Raw genomic sequence first — 13,311 nt, 5'->3', positions numbered from 1 at the left:
AAACCAGAGGTGTGGCAATGATGTTATGATATACATTCTAGAACACTGAACATAAATTTGAAAATTATTCCACTATTCAAACTAGTGATTTCCAAGAAATACATTAATTTCATTTCATTTTGAAAACCTACCTGAATAGCTGAATTCATGAAACACGTATTTCCCAAGTTACTTAGGCCACATAGGCCAGGCTGTTCATTGTTTCTTCCTGGCTCTGAATAATCATAGTTCTTATAAGCAGTGTATGATGGGAGACAATAGTTTGAATTTTTCACACTGGAAGAAAACAAAACATCTTTCATAATGCAGCCAATAAAGAACCCATGGATCATGTTGCTGTTACACACATATAGTACCTTATACTACTTATGACTCAAATGGTGCAGTTAAGATTTTTTTTTAAAAGCACTTCACTTAGATACTTCTTAGTTCTGAACCCCCGCCAAAATAAATCCACCACACATCCCTCGGTCAGTCATCAAAAACACTGCATCATGTACCACACCAACCAATAGAGACTACTACTGTATTTTTCTACCCTTGATTAACTGGAGCAGCTTCACAGCAAACTCCATTCTTCACTGCTCCATCATATTTAAAACATTCAGATTTTAAACACCACCAGCAGCAATAGATCATCTCATTTACATCTCTTTTGCATCCTGCTACTGGAAGAGTGATAAATGTAGAAATGGGAAGGAAGAGTTGTGCTTCAGTTACAGGTGAGAGCTGAGATTTCCAAGGCCACTGTGACATCACTGGCCTGATGCATTCAAAATTCTATTTATAGTTTCTCTGCTAGGACAGCATAATCCAGCACTGAAATACAGAAAAAGCTTGGGGTGATACAGGAATGCACAAAACACTTCTAAGTAGGTATACCCCTACTAGTAATATATAGCTCTCCTTTTCTTCAAGCTTGTTAGATTTAAGTAGGTTATATGTTACTGGATGACTGATTTGCTTAAAGGTATCCTTTTATTTTCAAACCTATTAATGTTTTAGAAAAAATCCAATTAGTTAAAACTTAAGTATATATGGGGAAATTTTTAAAAAGTCAAATAACTCAATAAGAAAATGCTCCTATTTTTAACAAGTAAAATATTTTATGTAAAAGAGTAAATTTAACCTTTAATTATTTCTATTAGTAATCATAAAATATTCACAGTAGAAGCTTTGGATACTATTCAAGGCATTCCTGCAATTGTTCAATTGTTTTTTCCCACCTTAGAACAAACCGGAGTAAGATTTAAAAGGTCATTTGATAAAAGCAAGCATGGCAAGAAAAAAACGCAATGTTATGAGTAAATACTGACGAATTTACAAATCTTATCTTATTAAAAAAAAATAGTTACAGTGGTCTACAATCTAAGGTGTTCTAATTTTTAAAACTCATCTGCAATTGATATAAAAATATTCCATTTTATCAAAGATATAATAGTTTTAAGAACTGAACTTTATTATAATCCCACATCAACCTAAGATTAGACATCTAGTGCAAACAAAATCTTGAAATATTTGGTTGAAAAAAATGATTCTTTAGATGACAGAGAAATAAAGAACAGACTACAAAGAAATTGAGTGATGCCAGAGTTCTACCTATTTAAAAGACAAATACTTTAAAATTGTCACAAAAATAAAATTCAAATGTACCTTTTTCTGCATATTATTAGACTCATTATAGGTTCTTAAATACTGGAAACAAACTGCTATAACATCTATTAAAAGAACTGAATTATGCTAATGTTTTAAGTAATGTTAAATCATGTTACATTCTTATTGCTAAAAATTAAACTGCAGGGTTCTAAGCATGGCATAAAAAATATAGTATCTGCATTTTACATGTTAAGTTAATGTAAACTGAAACTATATTCTTGTTATAATAACATAATGAAATTTCAGTAGTCACAAGTCACAATTTATGGGAAAATATGCACAACTGTATATTGTCCATGCTTGCTCTCAAGCATGCTCTCTGTCTCTGTCTCTCTCACACAGACACACACACACACACATGCAAAAAGCTGAAAGCACAGTCTTGCTACACAAGCATATATTCTTATGTATCCTCTTTACATAACATAAACGTATGAGAACTTTTTGGTGGGTATGTAATCACATTTCTTGTCTGCTAGGAAATGAACAAGATATATTTCCTAAGAACTTAAGCAATACCTAAATTCTAGCCTGCTTTTTGATGACAAATTAAGAACTGTTTCCCCCCGAAGGCAGGGGATGGCCTATATGATTAAATCAAATCATTCCATTTAGGATACACTGACAATAAAACTTTTGATAACCTCAAATGCGGTTATATTCCCTAAAGCAAATTCCATTAATTTGCAAAACATTCTATGACTCTAGTATGAAGTTTTAAAAAAATTAATCTTTACTATTTTATACAAATGAAATTAGTCTTCCTATTACAACACTCTAAGCCAGTCCCTTTCATAAAAGGCAATTTTATTTTGCACAATGCCAACAAATTCAATAGTAAACTGAATGAATTACATTAAAAAGATTGTTTTAGGATATTGTTAACTTTACACAATAGTAATAGAATGTTAAAATTAGTTTTTGTAAAGTTGATCCCTATTTTCCTAGTGGTGCCTGAAATAATTTTAGGCATTTTATCTTTATTTCAGTGGTTTTCAACTGGCAGAAACTCTACAGCTTTATTTTTTCCGGTCATATAAATGTGTTCTTTTTAAAAAAAACTCACACGATTCCTCTGTATCAGGTATTCTTGCTTAAAAGAACTTATAATGAAAACTTTTGCAAAAAACAAAACTGTTCGTAATTTATATAATTTGAAATCATTTAAGTATTGATTCTAAAATTTAAGTGCTTTTTGTAACATTCAAGATGGCACAATTATGAGGGCATTACCAAATGGATAAAGAGAACCCTTACAGAACAAGGTGTTACCTCAGAGTAATCTCTTTTAATTTTTACTTTTGATGTGCAATTTCCTTGATTGGGGGGGAGAGGAGATGTAGTAGGCCATTTATGGAATCAACTGAAATTAGGCTTGAAGGTGATCCAATCTTTCATTTATTTATCTATTAGCCTGCCCATTTATTTATTTATTTTTATAGATAAAAACAAAATGAAAAACAACAAACCATGACACAAGGCACTTAAGTGACTTGTGAGGATTACCCTGCAAATTAATTACAAAGCCAGGACTAATGCAAGTTTCCTGAATCCTATGAACAGGATTCTTTCTAATTATACCACACTGTCTTAATGCAGGGTAATCCAAAAGTCTTACTGTAGTTGTAATCTGAAAATGTTAGCAGCAAACTCACTGATTTAAACTTAAGACTGCACTAAGGCTTTTGGAACCTTCTGTATTTCAAATGACTATATTCACTGGGAAAGTTGCACATGATAGGGAAAAGGCTTTCTTTGTTTATTAAGAGAGCACAGCAACAGCATTTTCTCTGGCAGGATATCATTCTTTTTAAGAACCTAGGAGTCAAAGATAAAAGTTCAAGAAAACAGAGAATAGAAGAGGAAATTAAACTAATTAGAGGAAATTAGTTTTAAACGAAGGCACTAATTGAAATTTTAAAAAATACAAAATACACTGAAGATGGAGGAATACATTTTAGAGAAAGTGGGATTCAATTCATCTACATCAATGTAATATCAAAATAAGGGTTGGGTTGTCAAGTCACAAGGCTGGAAAATTGGATATAATTTGTTTTGGAGAAATAATAAAGTGTGCACCTCATATATATGATTATCTTTTGAGATACTAAATATAAACTAGATATAGAATGGGTAGCTACTATATAAAAAAACAAACTTCATAAGAGAAAAAAAAGTTCTGGTCAATATTACCATACTTTTTTGCCCTATTGGGAAATTTTGCTAAAATAGTTAAATGTTTTACATTACATGTATCACTTGGTATTTTAAGTCATTTACAACTTAATTTTCATGATTCAAGATGACAAATTTTTAAACCACAATACTGAATTACTGTAAGAATTTTCCAAAACTTTGATCACATACACATAAAATCATCATATACATTTATTTTAGAACACAATCTAAATGTGTTAACATTGGGTGACACTTAGTAACTGGCTACTGAATTACTATATGGAATTTCATTTAGGCACTTATTGTAAAAGGCTGACCCTCACATATTGTAATACTGACAAATCATCTTTTATCAACCTGAAGTTCTACCCTACACTACTATATACTTTCAAAAACTGTAGTGAGTCAAGAAAAGACTATAAAAACAATTTTAAATATTTATAATGTAGTTTCTAATTAACATTTCTTTAAGCAAAAAGAAATTTTAATTTAGCACTGCTTAAATTATCATGATAGCAAGTCTTACAAATATGGAAATATGCTTTTATGTATGAAAATTATATATTAATATTCAAACAATGGTAGTTGTGGGAATTTTAATAAAATTCCCTTATAACAGAATTATCTGTGATGATAAATCTTAACTATATAGCCAAAATGTTAAAAGAGGTTTCAAAAATAATCCAATCACTAAAGTAATATATTATTATGTTGTGATTTATTTGATTGTCAAAACCATTTTCATCATGAGGGAAGACAAACATAAACTGTAAATATACTGTCCCTTACTAAGCACGTTAGCTATACTAATCTCTAGTTGACAGTCAGAAACTAGTTCATCATGGTATTTCGCTATGTAAACTTAACACATATTTACAACGTACAGTTAAATAGCATGTACTTTAATTGTTTAATATTGAGAAGTGCGGCTCATGGGGAAAAAATACTTCTAATAAAAGCAGTATATACTAGATGCTACAGTACAACATATTTTGCTTTATCATTTTTAGCCTAAATTTTTGTTCTACTGGATACCAGTCTGGCAAAACAAATTGAATAATATTTTAATGGAAAGAAATAGGTTAAGTTCCTTTGAATTTGCCCTACACCAGGTGCCTGGCATTACTTGACATGTAAAGTATATAGTATATATGTGTAGTATAGTGTAACTACAGTCAACTAGTACATACATAATACTATATTCAGATGAGAGACGAAAGTTTTTTTTCTAGAACTTAACTGGTTTAGTCTTAAGTAATACAACTTCAAGTTATAGTCTATATTATTATAACATGTACATGTTAATTCAAATGTCTCAAGAAAATATGCATTATTGCCAGTCATAGATAATTGTAAAATAAATATAAGGTGATTCATGTAAAGGTATTCTAATATTACAGATGATTATAAAGATATACATATAGTTATAAAAGGCCAGTTAATAATTTCTCACATCAAAAATATATTTTAACAATTTTATTTATAAACTTTAATAATTGGTTGTGATCACTGGTGTTAGAAATATCAAATTCTAAAGGAACTTTATTATATTTGACAGCTATCCCTTTCAGGCCACGATTCAAATTATTTATTATATATGCTAAATCAAGAGCAAGATTATAAGCGAGCATGCTTGCTCATTTTCCTTTGTGGAGAACTAACCAGTAGTTTAAAGAACTCAGTTTTAATGCAAAAAAATTATCCTCAATTCTAGATAGGAGTTACTTTCTGCAATCACAAGAGGGTGATTCAATTAAACAAACAGTTTTTAAGATACATTGCTTACTTTCTGTTGTTGATGTTGTTATAATTATTTGATAGAGATGAAGGAGAGATCTTTGGTAAAGTTGAAAAATTGGATGCACCTGGGGACCTTTAAAAATATGAAAATGTTAAATTAGATAAAGATGCTGAATTCTGAAATTAATCATGAATTAAAGAAAAGAACAGATGCCAATGTAGTAAATGAATGTTGAAAAATAGTTATGAGCAAAAACCACTAATATCAATTGGTTTCCAAATTCAAAATGCATTCTTCACATAAAATTAGTTAATAGCAAAAAAAGTAACCATCTTTATGTTTCATTAGCCAAATTAACAAGCAATGTCATTCTTTTGATTATTTTATTAAATAAAATGCATCCTTTTTCTAAAAATCAAACATTTACTACTAAACATTTTGTTGCAATGTTCCATGAATCAAAATATTTAAATATTTACGAATAGTACTCTCATTAGGTAATCCAGAATAGCATTATGCATCAAGAAGCCAATTGTTCACAAAACCAATTTATAACAGTTACTAACAATCAACTCTTCACTATCCACAGGACAAAGAAAAAGCATGAATACATCACAAAGATAATCCACAAAAAATTCTCTTTTGGCCAACAGGTTTAAAGCTGATTAATAATAAAATTTTCATTTTATAATTTCAATTTAAAATTTCAAGTTTATTAATTCAGATCATCCAGACCCACCCAGAGTATTAAATATATGTATATTTTTTTGTGCCATGGATCTCATTGGCAGTCTGGTGAAGCCCAAACATGGACCCTTTCTTCGTATGTTTTAAAATGCATTTTAAAAATACATAAGATTACAAAGGAAACCAATTATATTGAAATTTGCTTTAGAAAACAAGTTCACTGACCCCAAGTAAAGAACCTTTGGTTTAATCCAACATTATTTTACAGATGAGGAAAAAGGCCTAGAGAGATGGTAACTTGCCCAAAGTTCACCCAACTATTAAGTAGCTGAGCAGGATTCAAATTTGATTATTAAATCCTGGGATCCTTCTACTGTACTGCACATGGTGATTCTTAAGTTTGTTAGCTACAGCAATTTAATTGCAGTTAATTTCTCCTATAATCTGGTTTACACTACTAATTTACTTGGCAAGTTCCTTTTCTACTGATAGTGTAAAACTAAACTTCAGTAAAATACCAACATTACCAAAAATTCTTTGGGAGGTTATCAAATGGAAATGGGAAAGAATAATTTTATTTTTATAATATAATATATAATAATTATAATAATAATAATTTGCAACTTTTCCAAAAGACAAATATGAACTAAGGTTTACCAGTAATCCTATAAGAGAATTTTAGCAGCAAATTCACTGATTCAAGCTTTCAAAGTACAAAAGTACACCAGATGTTTTATTCTGTGGCTAAATCCATGTAAATTTTCTTTTGCTGACCACTAGTCATTTACCATACTCATTTAACATTTCTAATAAGAATGGTGTTTAAAAGGAAAAGGTAAAACTAATATCAGTTGTTTCTGTAGGTTTTGTAAATATTAATATCTATCTATCTATCTATCTATCTATCTATCTATCTATCTATCTATCTATCTATCTATCTATCTATCGCCACTATTTTTAAAAATCCCCTTTCATTTCTAACAAAGAGGTTACCTGGATAGGATAGATGGAATAACACAATAAAGTAAGCCTAATAACAGTTTGCTGAATTGAATTTGAAATTAAATACTTTCCTTCAGTAACCCCAAAGTGAGTTACTGACCTAGAATACACATATTATAAAGGGGTTGAATATAGCCAATTGTGAATCTAGCATCAACAATTTTAGGTTATTTAAAGGGGGTGGTGATGTGATAAATCTATATGTAGATTTATTATGCAGTTATCTTTTCCTTTTACAGCTCATGCCCACATTCTGTATATTACCTGTTCATTAATAACCTCCTTATGAAGTAGACAAGATAGAGCATGATGAAATGTCAATGTAGGTGTGCGAAATGGCAGGGAGATGAAACATACTGTCATACAGCACTAATGAAATATGGAGTGCTTTGGCTCTAAGGATTTTAATAACTACTATAGTTCCATACTTCCTTTTCCACTTTTACCAGTTAGAGATTTTATTTTACCATGTCTAAAACTTTCATTTATCCAGTGACTAGATATAAGTTATTATTCAAGAATTAGTCTATGAAATTCTTTAATTATGATAAAACAGTGTTGTGTACATAATAGATGCTATGTATATGCCAGTTGAATGAATTTTGAAAAAAAAGTATCAAGTTTATAATGATATTAGACAAAATCTATTAAGAGTTTAATACAAAGATAGAGATTTGTTGCAATTTATATAAGTTTTACCTATTTAAACCATATTATTATTATAAAATATTTTTGGTACTAAAAATAGCAAGAATTATTCTAAATTTAGAATGTTATTTTATTCTAAGTTATTGTGAAAATGTTATACATGTCATCAAAAAAACCAAAATTTACCATCAATAAATAAAGTATCATCATGTTCTCTTATGAAGAACAATGACTGGCCATATATTACTTCTTCAAGAGAAGTTAACCTAAAAATAACTAAAATTGCATTTACCATTCTGAATACCTGATTCTGTGCTCTACTTTTTTTGGGGGAGGGGGGAGGAGAGGGAATTTGAACATGTAATTACATTGGTATGGGGAATTCCAGATGCTGAAATTCCCTTTACCAAAACAAATGGACAGCTTATTTGACAGTTACATCTAGAGAGTTGCTGACTTGTTCACACATCTATTGTACATGTAAGAGGTAGGACTTTAAAATTCTGGTCTTCCTGACTCCAAGGCCTGCCTGCCTTTTATGTACATTACTACTGTTTCATCACAAGTTTTCCCTATTGAACATGAAATTACATAATAAATGATATATACAGAGTATATGCAATATACTCTATATCATATTTATATTAAATATAGGACTATAAATGGCCAGTGGACCTTTTTTTACTTCATTAAACTATTTACATCACACACAGATATACACATCCTAAAGCCTCCCATTTTCCATACCAAGAACTTAGTTTTTAAATGTGAACCTAAAATGTTCTCTTGGTTTGAAATAATTTTTTCCTCTTCATTTGACAGAACCTTGAAAAACATTGCTGAGGAAAATTAAGGAAGTCTCAGACAGCAAAGATAATTTGTTTGATCTATCTACAAATTAACATTTTCTTTTTTTTGTGGTGTGGTTTATAATTTTTTCAAAGCTACCCTGTTTTTCTATGCTTCCTTCTAAGTTTTCTTTTGTTTTCTGCTGTGCACTTTTCATTACTTTTCTCCCTCCCTCCCTCCCCACCATGCCTTAGAGAAGGCTACCAAAATTAACATTTTCAAAGAAAATAAACTATATATAACTAAAATTGTGTGTGTGTTAATGTACATGTGCTAATATATCCGGCACTCCCCCTCCCTACTATGCTTCTGACTTTCTGGATTTTGCCATCATCCTTTAGCTTCGGTCTCACCCCAGAGCTTACCTCAGCACCTGGGGCCTCCTCACCCTGGAACATCCCTCTGTCATGCTGGTCCCTCTTCTCCCACTGAACTCCTTCCAGAGTCTCCATTGGGAGGGGTGAGGGGGAAGAGAACCAAGCTGGCCAACTTTCATTGCCATCCTGACTGTCTGACTTTTTGGACAGTAGCACCATACCCTGAGAGGGTGCCTATCCCCACCCCCTCCCACTCCAGTTCCCTTTTGCACACTGTCTCCCCCATTAGACTGTAAGCTTCTTGAGGGAAAGGGCTGTCTTTTGCCTCTTTTTGTATCTCCAGCACTCAGCATGGTGCCTGGCACATTAATAAATGTTTACTGAATTGAATTCAGTTGTTGCTTGTATTTGTATCCTTCCTATAGCACTGAACACAACATCTGGGACACATTAAGCATTTAGTAATAAATGCCTGGTGCCTTGCCATCCAAGCTGAGGCTTTTCCTAAAATATGAAAACTCCTAAAGAAGCAAACAATACTTTTTTCCATATACATTAATATTCTATTTTCATTTTTTAGGAAGGTTAGACTACTCAAGTACAAAGAAGGCAGAAAATAAGTTAACAGTGAATAATAAGCAGATGATATAAAGGACTCTCATGAATAAAGCCAAACATACTGAAACTTCACTGTTATTTGCTATAAACTGAATTTAGGCATAAAGAGGGAGCACACTTACTGAAGTAACAGAAAAAACCCTCATTTATCATGTGGTTTCACCTATGGCATGGTGGTCCTTGCGGCTCACTGTAAGATTTCTTGAGTGATTTATACCTGTTTCCTTTTAATTAGATATTCCTCCTTAAACTGTGACAATTTAGCATTCACATCCACCTTTTTAACTTAAACAAGTGGAATACATTCAATAATCTGTGAATGACCAAAGCCATAGGCTTCTTTCATTTTTTATTTTCTTTAATTGTTCTGCCACATTTGAGTGTTGAGTATTTCCTACAAAATTTAAACTGCTTTGCCTGTTAATTTCATGGCTTATCACTATCTGATACCACCTTCTTACTCTCCACACCTAATTCATGAGATTTCTCTTCATTTACATATGACTGAGGCAAAATGACCTATCTGCTATACTCTATGTAGGCCTTTCATGGTCCTGCCTAAATAGATGCCATTATACACATTATTACCCAGGCCTGGAATGTCATCCCCTTTAAACTGGTGACTCTTCAGTAACTTAAATGCACGTCCTCCAAGAAGCATTTTTTTAACCCTTCTGACACAATGAATTTAAATTTCAAATGCACTCTACATCAGTGGGGTGATGAATAAAGTGTTACATGAGAACTAAAGGTATCTATTAGGTACTGGAAAGATGAGGGTAGGTTTTCTACAGGGCTGACATGGGGGTTAAGGAAAAGCTGGGGAAGCACTAACAACAAAGGAAATCAGGAAAGTGGCACTTGAGCTGAGCCTTAAAGGCAGGGAGGGATTACCAGGAGGAAAAGCATTTCTGTCTGACAAGGGTAACAGCCTATGAAAAGGGATACAGGCAGTAAGAAGGCTAGTTTGGCTGGAATGTAGGGAAGCAAAGTGTAAAAAAGATGTTGGAAGTATGCACTTCATTCTGGAAGCAATAAAGTGTCTTGAGCAGGCAGGTAAGTGACATGGTCAGACACACTGTAGATGCCTAAAAAAACCTGTGTTAAGTGGAAGCCACTGATTGCAGCAGCCCTGAGAAACATTTTTGTGATGTCTTTACCAGAGGCAAATGCTTATCTGACATTTAATCATATATATATAGACTTGTATGGTTTATATTCTCAGATGTTTGTCTCTTCGATTAAACTGGAAGCTCCATGTATCTTCCAGAACAATGAGGCTGTACATATAAGCATAAAAAGAAATATGCCAAGTGATCTTAGCCCCAGCATGGGTACAATGTATAAGCACAATGATAAAATTCCACTTTATAGAAAGGATGAAAGCATTATTTTAAAAAATCTATTTAAAAAATTATGTTAGCATGGTTGATCAAATAATTTAGAAAGGTATACCCATGCATTAATGTATTCAAATAGATAATATTTACTTAATTAAAGCTAGGAATCTATTCTTAGCCATTAGCAAATAACATTTTATATTAACTATTTATGAACACCTGCATAGAAAACCCCAAATGGGGTCATGCTGAGTTGGACACAACTGAAAAATTAATGAACATCATCTATGAAAAAGTCATAGCAATAGGTACCAGTTACAGTTTTCACAAATACCACATACAAGTGATATGTGATTTAAAAATCACAGGTGTGTTGAAATATGAATTGAGTTTGCAAATTTATATATGCATATGTATCTACATACACACACACAAATATATGTATTTATACTCACATATATAAATAATAGAAAAGGCATTTTTAGAGACTCTTCCTAATTTATTATTTCTTTTCTTTAATATTGTATTCCTTGTCTCCTGCTTTCTTTTCATTCACTAGGGAAGAACAAAGACCACCAGAAATCTTTAGTGGGATGTAATTTGTCTAGCTAATAAAGGAAAGCCCCTAAGGGTTATTCTGGCATTTAATAATATACTGTCTTTCTGAGTGTTAATGTACTTCTTTTAAAAGAGACAATTCTGAATTTAACAGCTTAACCGACATAATGTACAAATTTCTTGTACCAATAAAGCAAAGCCTAAAATAAACAACAGTATTTGCCCCCACCCTCATTATCTTATGATCTACCTTAGGGAAGGCAATATTAGTATTTATTTCAGTCACGCAGAAGTGAGTTTATATTCTCCTTTGCTGAAATCTAGGTAAACTATCTCTACACCTGGGGTTGAGAAAATGGAGTTCTGGAACACTATAAAACACTTTGGGAGAAGGAAGACACTTGTATATGTGCAGAACTCCTCCAATGAGAGTAGTTGTTTTTGTTGAGCTCTTTGTAAGTTCACAGTTTGATGGATTTTAAAGTTATTGGTCATGTGAACTTTTTAAAGGAATACTATTATTTAATATATTTCAAATGCTAAGCCAGGAAAATGTATAGTAAGTGAAATTATATATGAATTTTCTTTGAACTGAAATAATAAAACATAACATCCAAAATTCCATAGAACACTTAGAAAAAGTTGTAGTACATTTAGTATTTGTGGCATGCCTTTTGAGAACTGCTGCTCAACAATACTCTCCTCATGTACCCTGTCAAAAAAGGAAATGAGGTTATTCTGCCATGACCCACGCTTAATGAGGTCATGATGGTTCTTTTTGGCCATTGCTTGCTTTACTAGATTTTAATTCTCTCTTTGGTAATACTCTAGAATTTTGCCAGGCACAAAACGATGCTTTCCAGATTTTATTCCTTTGCCTTATTTGAAAGTGGGACAAGACTTTGTCCCTATCCAGTTACTTCACTCCACTTACACAGAGGTCAGATTTCTGGCAAACTTAACTATCTAGAAGAGAAGTTGTTATCCCTCAGGTAAGAAAAAGAATTTTAAGAAGCTTCTTTCCAAGGCACTTCACTCAGGCCACAATCAAATCAATCAATCAATGGGGACACTAAGTATATACAAAGTAAATGCAAATTAATTTCAGGGTAGAGGCCACACAATGCAGGGGATCAAGAAAGGCTTTATGTAGGAGCTGAGCTCTGAAGAACACTATGTACTCCAGGGAGGGAGTGAATTCTAGGCACAGGAGGGCACAGTGCCAAGGCTCTGAGAGAAGAGAGGAAATATCATGAGTAAAACAGGTTATGAGGGGCTTAAAATGTCAAGCAGAGGAATTTATATTTGATCCTACAGGCAACAGAGAGCTAATGGCATTAATTGAGTATGAAGTGACATGGTCTGATAAGTGCTTCGGGAAATTTGCTTTGGATGGATGGGAGGGGAGAGTCTTGAGAAGGGGCGATTAATTAGGAGGCTAATGTAACAGTTTGGGTGAGAGGTGATGAGGGCCTGTGTCCAGAGAAGAGGATAAAAGCAAGAGATGGAGGTAGAAATGCCAATGCTTTAAATTTGCTAGTTCAGTATCAAAGCCACTGATTTAACATAGTTTGCTAGTTTTATTCCCTTTACAATGTCCTATTCTCTGGAGACTATAGGATCCAGAGTTAACTAGAACAAATCTTACTTGATCAAGAATCTCTTTTGCAGTTCCTCCCCCTCCCCAAAGGACTGAGAAAATGCTTAAAGAACTCTA

The 13,311-nt window shown here is 32.4% G+C and overlaps 1 protein-coding gene across 5 annotated transcripts in view; it reads right to left on the bottom strand.

Annotated features, from left to right (window-relative positions):
- Positions 1 to 13,311, bottom strand: part of USP15 (ubiquitin specific peptidase 15) — a 165,144-nt gene that overhangs the window by 68,449 nt on the left and 83,384 nt on the right. For all 5 annotated transcript variants that reach the window (XM_069080639.1, XM_069080673.1, XM_069080669.1 and 2 more), the window contains 2 exons: positions 5,621 to 5,707; positions 132 to 276 (listed from right to left, as the gene is read on the bottom strand). In XM_069080639.1, the coding sequence (XP_068936740.1) occupies positions 132 to 276; positions 5,621 to 5,707 (232 nt within the window). The remainder of the gene's footprint in view (positions 1 to 131; positions 277 to 5,620; positions 5,708 to 13,311) is intronic.

The sequence above is a fragment of the Petaurus breviceps genome, unplaced genomic scaffold, assembly GCF_028583685.1.
Source record: "Petaurus breviceps papuanus isolate PSGF00001 unplaced genomic scaffold, PetGlider_PUasm1.0 154, whole genome shotgun sequence".
Classification (NCBI taxonomy): Eukaryota; Metazoa; Chordata; class Mammalia; order Diprotodontia; family Petauridae; genus Petaurus; species Petaurus breviceps.
The sequence above is the reverse complement of the archived record's forward strand: the minus strand, read 5'-3'. Positions and strand labels throughout refer to the sequence as shown.